Source organism: Lathyrus oleraceus, chromosome 1 (assembly GCF_024323335.1).
Source record: "Lathyrus oleraceus cultivar Zhongwan6 chromosome 1, CAAS_Psat_ZW6_1.0, whole genome shotgun sequence".
Classification (NCBI taxonomy): Eukaryota; Viridiplantae; Streptophyta; class Magnoliopsida; order Fabales; family Fabaceae; genus Lathyrus; species Lathyrus oleraceus.
The window spans coordinates 127,112,493-127,121,573 of record NC_066579.1 but is presented as its reverse complement, the minus strand read 5'-3'; the positions used below and the strand labels follow the sequence as shown (position 1 = coordinate 127,121,573).

The window sequence follows — 9,081 nt, the reverse complement described above, 5'->3', positions numbered from 1 at the left end:
TTTTCATCAGTACATGCATGATCCATTCTAAAAGATCCTTTAGAGATGCAGTCTCTAACAATATTGTGCTTTCTGCTAATTTGACATATTTTACCATTATAATAACAATTCTCAATTTTTTCAATAGTCGTGGTATTATCACAGTGGATCAACACAATTGGCATAGGTCTTCCCACACACTGATTTCATATATCAAGCATCTTAACAATCGTGCTCTCTTCACCAGCAGTCGCTAATGCTATCATCTTAGAGAAGACTGAGCCAAGATATTATGTTTCTTTGATTTCCAAGATACAACTCCTCAATCTATATTGAATATATAGCCACTACTTTCTTTGGACTCATCTGATAAGGTATTCCAATCTGCATCATTGTATCCTTCAAGTACAATAGGAAATTTATGATAATGCAAAACAAGATTCACGGTCTTTTTAAGATACCACATGACTCGCTCAATATCTTGCTAATGCTCGTTACTCGGTCTAGTAGTAAACCTGCACAACAACCCTACGACGTATGCAATGTCAATTCTAGTATAATGAATGACATACCTAAGATTTCCAATGATGCTCACATACTCTATTTGTCTGACACTTTCACTAGTGTTCTTAAATAGTTTCACACTTGGATCTGTCATACCCTAAAATTATCCCTAAGAATCTCCACCATTTTTGCTGCATCTAATTCATTTGCACCATCATATTATGACCATTTCATTTGGTCATTAAGTCTCATAAGCACACATCATTCAAAGTCCAAAATAGAACAAAATTCAAAAGTTTGACCTATTCTTTTGATCATTTGCATTCCTAGAACATGCATCAAATTCCAATATTTTTTACCTCATTTGTATTTGTGTTTAATTGTGTAGTTAGTGACTCAGGATTTATGGGCTTTCATTTGAAATTTATGGGTTCAATTTTAAATGAATGAGGTCACTTAAGTCTCATTCACTAATCTATACTAATGCACTCTCCATGAGCCATTGATAAGTATTATTTTCAAATTTGCATACACGCATTCATTTTGGTCTTGTTGTTAAAACAATGTCATTTTCAATTCACACATTCAAGCATGTTAACAAATTCCAAGGCTTAGATTTTGAATTCAAATTAATACATTCTCATTTTCATTTCAAATGTTTTCAAATATTACAATAATACACACATTACGTCAACAAGAAGAACAAAAGTTTAACATTTGCATAATTCAACATTACAATGTCACTTTACATTTGAATATATTTCTTTCATATTTGACCCTAAAGAACTAAGTTGTTCTACAAACCATAGCCTAATACTAAATTGTTCAAACATCTTTAAGCCTCCACATGATACAAATTTGGATCCTTTAATCAATCACCAAAATTTTCGAGCCATCCCATTGGAACCAACTTCCAAGTGTGCTAATCTTGAGGCCTAGTAAGAAAAAGGCAGATTAGTCAAAGAAATTACAAGGCAATGCAAAAGAAATCATACAGCAGCATGTTCATCAAATGAATCACAAGGCAATACAAAAAATCATACTACAACATGATTATCACATGAGACGAGCATGATGGAATTATTTGGAAAATAAAGTCAAGGCCAATTCCAAATTTTCATCAGAATTTGTTTAAGTCACCAAAATAATATAACTGTGGTAAAAATAAAGAGAAGAGAAGGCAAGGCTTTATTTTGAAGTTTTGATTCACTAAGCTAGTAAAAACATTGGTAAAAAATTGTTTCTTGGACACAAACCTATACAGGGCCCATACACGTGATTACTCCTTCTACTCACCAAAATACCACATTATCAGGGATCATTTTGATCCCTTCTAACAGTTCTATTCCGTTCATTCTTATCCCACTACAAATCATCCAAAACTCAGACGATTTTCAAAAAAAAAAATTGTACACATGTATCTCACTCTCCTCACTCTCAATTTCTATAAATTGAATTTTTTTTTTCACAAAAGGAGGAAGACACAAAAAAAGCCTTAGTAAAAAAAAGCACTCAGAGCAACATAATCTTTAGCTTTTCCCTAAGCCCTTACTAAAAACTCACTTGAGAAACCATTAGAGGTTCATACTGAAGCTCTAATTAGGTTTGGGTTAAGCCTCACATTATCACTCATAGCACATAGCAGAATATAGTAAAAGAAAAGAGAGAGAATATCGAGAAGAGTTTAAAGAAGAAGAGAATAGTCAGATTTTTTACTTGGGAAGTGTCATTGTCGCGCCATAACCGAAGGCTTGCCGTCGTTGTTTTATTTTTTTTAGCTCTTCTTTGTTTCTTTTTTTCTTCCATGCTTGATTCCATTTCCTTGTTACTTATCTTGTAATAGCATAATGTAATGTTTTGATAATAGTGGATTGAAGTTGGTATTTTTGGGGATTAAGGTTTGTTTTATCTGTTGTGAAAAAATACTTGATCAACACCGAGTTTCTTTTTCACTTGTATGAAGCATTGAAAAGTTTCTTCGCAATAAACAATTTGTTGAAATAGGATTAGTTGGACGTACTTGTCCCTCTCGATCCATTAGTGTTTGGATGATGGCCATGATTAGCCTACTGTCATACCCTAATTTTTACCCCTAAGATCCCATCTTATTTTCATCATTTTCATAGCATCGAAAATCTCATGGGTGTGTCTTGTATGCATTACTAACCTTATGAAAATACAAAAATATGTTTTGTCTTGTTTGATTCTTTCACAAGGTATGTGTGTTGGTTTAAGAAGCTCAAATGATTGACTGGTCAAGATTATGGGCATTCCTCAGTAATTCAAGCTTCTTATTTATTCACAATAGTCAAGTGATTTACATTCATCATAATCAAGTTCAAGATTGCATCCATTCAAGATCAACAAGTTCCAAATTCACCTGATGCCTAAATTAGGGTTTTGATCAAGATTGCTTTGATGTTGACTTTTTGACCAAGACATGATCTAATGGCTTGAAATATGATTCAAGGTCCTCATGTACTTCATTATGATCCATTCATGTGCTTAATTGGATAAAGATGTTTGATTCATTGATCATTGAATATTTGAAGTTCATTTGATGAAAAATCAACTGCTCAAGGTCAAAGTTTGACTTTTGAGATTTTTTGGTCAACCCTGGGTTTCTCAAGTCAAGATCATACAAATATGGTTGATGAATGCATTTGATCAAGTTAAATCAAGAAAATTTCAAGAAAGTCAAACTTAGGGTTTTCAAAATTTCTCTAAGTTATGAAATTGCATGTTCATGAAGCCCACTTTACACGTTTGTAACTTCTTCCTCAAGCTATCATTTTTCATGCTCAAAGGATGTACTTGTAGATGGTGTTCCATACTTCAAATTTGTAAAAAGAATTAACCAAATGTCTCATAAGTATTATAAGATATAAAATGATGAAGATGAGATCTCAAAGTTGTAAAATTGTTCAACACTTGGAAAAATTTCCAAGTGTTTAGTAGTTAAGATTGTCAAAGTTGATGGCCAATTATCTCCATGATCCAAGCTGGATCTCTTTAAATGTACAACATGAAAGTTGTAGAGGATGGTAAAATCTTCCCAAATATCACATTGGCATGAATTTATCACACTTGAGTTAGGAGTTTCAAAGTAGGAAAGTCACCATGTTAGGCCAAATTGAAAGTCCATCTTCATGTCAAGTTTCATGTTCAAATCAAAGCCAAACCTCAAGATCTTGCTTTGAAGCCTATGAAACTTCTAAATATCAGTATAATGAATGTTTTACACAAACCATTGATTCATTACACAAGGGCTTGAACCATTATCCAAACAACATACCATTCATGGATCATTTTGCCATAAAGCTTCATTGTCATTTCCATAAAGATCACTTTTCTCAACCACTTTTGCTTGGAGCTTTGTAAATAGATATTTCTTTTATCTTACTCTATCTAAACACCAAAAGCAAAAGAACTTTTTAACTTTTCACCATTTTTTAAGATTTGACCCAAAGTCCATCAAACAATACAAATAACCACTACACCAAATATAAATTCATTCATTATAAAAGGAGGCCTCATTGAAATGCTCCAACACACAAAAAAAACATCCATCACCAAGCAATAAATAACATTGAATCATTCTTGAACTCTTTCCATATTTTAACTCAAGGAAGCTAGATGGATTATTATTTCTCATCTGGAAGTGGTTTTGAAGGTGCAACGGACACACTCCGTTTGGTAAAAAAAGCTCATTTTGAACTCCCTCATAAAAGCATCATTTTCACTCATTCTGTTTACCATTGTGTTTTTTTAACATTAACTCCCTCATAAAAAGCTCATTTATTTTGTTATTTAGTTTTTTAATTTTATATTAAAAACTCCAAAAAAAAACTTTGTTATTTTTTCCTTTTTATTTTTTCATTTAAGTATGCTTTGATTCAATTTTTCCCAGGATTAATTTGCTTCCATTTTGATCCATATCTGTTGAACACCTTGACTATACTTGTACTTTCACTAGATGATAACTTGTTTATTTGATTTGTGCTTGAAGTACATGGATGTTTACGGTTGATGACTTATTTTGAAACCATAATGTATAAACCTTAGAGGCATGAACCTTAATGACTTGAACCCTTGTATAATGTGAACGTTTGTCATAAAATGATGCTTTGATATGCTTTGAACTTAATCCTAAACATTGATTTAGTATTGGTGTATGCCATAGTTGTTTAAGGTTTAACATGCTTGTATGCTTGTATGATCCATGTATTATGAACTATTCTCTATGACATGTCTTTTGCTCCATTCTCTATTGATGGTCTTGATACATGGTAGTGATTTTTTTCATATGCTTGCTTAGTGCATAGTTAATCCATGGTATTTCTTACACGATACTTGTGCTTATGTTTGAATCCAAGGGAAATGGATTATAGCTGAATTATTGTCAAGTGCATATTCATTGTGTGTGTTCGTAGCTTCCTTTACCCACCTTGTACCCTTTAGCCCCTTATAAGCCCTAGTCCAATCTTAGTATTTTTCAAACTTTAACTTATTTCATAAAAAAAACCCTTGACTTTAGGTCATTTAATTTTCAAACTTTATTTCTTCATAAATGCTTCAAAAACACTTTAAGAATATCAAACTCTTCCTATAAGACTAAAAAACACAAATCTCATTCAAAACCTTTGCCACAAGGATTTTTCACTTTAAAACCTTTCTCAAAAAAGACTAGACATGAATCATCTTTATAGTTGAGATATAAATCTCCTAACCCATAGTAATGATTAAAATTTATATTGATTCTTTTCCATATGAAGGAGTTAGTGGCATACTTGTTGATTCTATATCTAAGTTGGAACCCTTCCTTAATAATGATGCAAAGATCCATCTTCTCATCTTTGTGGTGGTTTAGATAAGTATTCTACTTAAGATGATAACCTGTCTCTTTTTCTAAAATCAACTAAACAAACTCTTTTTTTATTTTTACCCCGAACTACGGACTTTTGATCCTTCATTGGTACGTAGGCATAAGACTTTGTATCTTTTCAAATAAAAAATAAATAAAACACACTTCTCTTCTCATCTCCCCAATCTTTAGCAAACAATAATAACCAAACATAAATATCTCAAGAGGTTCCTATAGGATACTATAGATGATTAGGGTGCTAGTACCTTCCCTTTTTATAACAAACCCTCGAACCTTCAATCTCTTTATTGCATTGTTTTGCATTGCATATTTATGGGTTATTTGATATTTTCCCCTTCCATTGGATAAACTAAAGTTCGGTGGTGATATTTTGTTTTGTGAGTCAAGTTAACCTAATAGCTTGGCCTTCGATTCTCTCCACGACAGAAATAATGACTTCACCGGGGAGATCCCCAAGAGGGTTAAACCTATCTTGTATATATTTGTGTTATTATATTGTTTGCTATATTGTTTGGGTTTCTTTTGGTTATTAATATGTGGTGAGATATGTCCTTACCCATATTTGAGTACATAAAGAATATATGGGGGTGGTATAGTCGAGAAATCTTGGGTGGAGTAATCCCGAACAAGCTGACTTGAGAATCCTCCACTCAGTGGAAACCCCTTTGAGGGTAGTCTTTGTTAAATAAGTAATCATGAAAGCATTGATACTTTCGACCTGGGAGCCTGAGAAACTGAGGAATTTAGTATCCCTTTACCCCACTTGGACTTTTAGGACGTAGTGCAATGACTATGAAGGTGTAAACCTGAAATAATTGATACGCGATGCTACACTCAGACGAGGTTTTCTTGAGAATATTATTGATTTCTGAGTAATCAGTGTGCTAGTAATATCCAAAAGATGGATCAATGACTTTTGGAAACTTCTTAGAAACTTATTCTACACGTACAAAAAACCTTAGTACATACCTTTCGGGATTGTTGAACCCATGACTCCATGCTCGCGACGTCGAACCTTTGAACCCCATATGTTTGTGTTCTTGTTTGTACATCCATACATTAATGCATTCATTCATCATTTTTAACCAAGTTTTCAAGGAACTTATAAACACTTGTTGCAAAAATCACAAGAACTTTTTTACCATGGATTTTGGAAGAAGAAGAACTCAAAAGTACACTTTCAAGAGTCCTAAACTAGAAGATCTAAGTGAACTAGGGGATTTAGTTGTTGATCCAATAGGTTTCAAGGATAGATATAGGAGACTTCTGTCACTATTGAAGACCAACATGAAAAATGGAATTCTTGCTACACTAGTCCAGTTCTATCATCCATTGTATCATTGCTTCACCTTTCCAGATTACCATCTTATACCCACACTAGAGGAGTATTCCTATTTGCTTGAATTACCTATTTTTGATCAGATCCTATTTTCTGGATTAAAGGAGATTCATAAGGATAAAGTTATTTATGAAGCTACTCGTTTGAAGATGTCTAAGATTAAAGCTCACATGACCACCAATGGAGGTATTCTTGGGTTTCCAGCTAAGTTTCTGATGGATAAAGCCCGTTACTTTGCTGGTATGAAGAGTATGGATTCTTTTGAGGCTATTCTTGCCTTGATCATTTATAGATTGTTCCTCTTTCCTAATGTTGAAAACTTTGTCAAAATTAATGCTATTAAGATATTATTAATTAGAAATCCAGTTGCCACTCTACTTGTAGTTACTTACCATTCTATTCATATCAGAAACTCTTACAGTGGGGGGATAATTATATGTTGTGCTCCTTTGCTTTACAAGTGGCTTATTTCTCACTTACCTCAGTCTACTACTTTTTGGGATCTTAAGGATGGTCTTTTATGGTCACAGAAGATTAGTCTCTCACACATTCTAATATTGAATGGTATAGTCATGATTACGATGAAGTGAAGATCATTGATAGTTGTTGAGAGTTTCCTAAGGTGCCTCTTCTCGATACAAAAGGAGGTATCAACTACAACCCGATTTTGGCTCGTCGTCAGCTTAGATATCCTATGAAAGATAAACTAAGCAATATACTCTTAGAAGGCCTCTTCTTTAAAGAAGGTGAAGATAAAAAATCACTTAAGGAGAATATTATGCGTGGCTGGCGTCATGTCCATAAAAAGAGGAGAGAAGTTCTAGGGAAGCCAAATTGTGTTTCTTTGGAGCCTTATGTTTAATGGGTACAAGCTAAGGATATCAAGTTGAATATGCCTTATCCTCGCCATGAGCCTTTTCCTATAGATGCTAGAGAGCCTACTATGATTTTCATGACTGATACGGAGAAACTTTGGATTGCTTTGACCAAGATGCAACGAGAAAGGGGCGCTTGGAAGAACAAATGCCAGTTTGTCAAAATTGAGAATGAAGAACTCCAAAATCATTTTAGGAAGAAGAATGAAGAGGAGCTTTCCAGCAAGAAGAGAAAGTTGCAAGAGGATTTATTTTCCTCTAGCATTCAGCCAGATACTCCTCCCGCCTCAGTTACTTGGAAGTTGATTGTTGACAAGCTCGTGATTGAGAAGACTCAGATGGAAGACCAGATTAAGGAGCTCAACAAGAAGCTGCGAGGAGGGATTAGATCTTCTTCTCATGGGATACCCTAGGACTCTTAGATTCTATCTTTTATTATTTTTTGTTTTGTTTAGAAATTTTGAAAGTTAAAACTTTTAATTTGTATTGTTTCCACTTATTAATGAAATGAGGTTCTTTTGGCTATTTCAAAAATGTTATCCTTTATAATGTTTGCAATAATTATTAAAATTTCCTTGAAAGAAATTTTTTGTTTGTATTAGCACATCATGCATCATGCAAGAATTTTGGAAACTCATTCGTGTCTTTTGTCTCTGTTAGTCAAATTGTATCATCTGTACAACACTCGGGCGGATTGACAAAGAAGGATGGATCAAATCGAGCAAGAAAATCAGGAGCTTCGGGAAAAAGTGAAAACTCTGAAAGAAATCTTAGAAATACTCTCCAACATGATGAAAATGTTGGCGTCTGCTCATAATCAGCCATCACCTAATTCTCAAGAGACTATTCAAAGAACCGTGATCTCCGAGATCACGTTTACACCTGTTTCTGTGGCACCCCTTAGTGCTCCTCAGTACCACATGCCCTCCGATTTTCCTCGGGTCATGCCTCATAATTATATGCCAGCAGGGTATCATCCACAGGCTACCAAAGCTCCATTTGTTACCGCCATGATATATGTGCCACTTCCTGTGGTACACACCACTCCTTACAATGAAGAAACTATCTTCCACACCTCTCCAAGTGAAGGTGTTATAATGGATGAGAAAATGAACGAGTTTGAAGATAAATTGTCATAAATGAGAAAGGAAATCAAAGCCCTCAGAGGAAAAGACTTGTTTGACAAGAATGCTTATGATCTTTGCTTAGTTCCCAATGTTAAGATTCCGCATAAGTTCAAGGTGTCGGACTTTGAGAAATACAAAGGCAACTCTTGCCCTCAAAGTCATCTAGTAATGTATGCTTGCACAATGTCTACATGTAGCGGGGTATTCGTTACCTTATAATTTATTGACTAAATCAAAAGTAAGCATACAATTCGAGTCGCCACCGCACTTCTATTTATCCAAAGGAAAGGTTAGAAAGCGAACAAAAACCGAGAAGTTTTATCAAATCAAAAACTAATAAAAATGTCAGAGATCTGGGTAAGGGGGTTGGTT

At 34.1% G+C, this 9,081-nt stretch overlaps 1 protein-coding gene across 1 annotated transcript; it reads left to right on the top strand.

Moving 5' to 3' along the window:
- The first annotated feature begins 6,511 nt into the window (after nucleotides 1-6,511).
- Nucleotides 6,512-7,297, top strand: LOC127095303 (uncharacterized). The gene has a single exon (XM_051034015.1). It carries the CDS (start codon nucleotides 6,512-6,514, stop codon nucleotides 7,295-7,297), a length of 786 nt encoding a protein of 261 aa, XP_050889972.1.
- The last annotated feature ends 1,784 nt before the right edge of the window (nucleotides 7,298-9,081 follow it).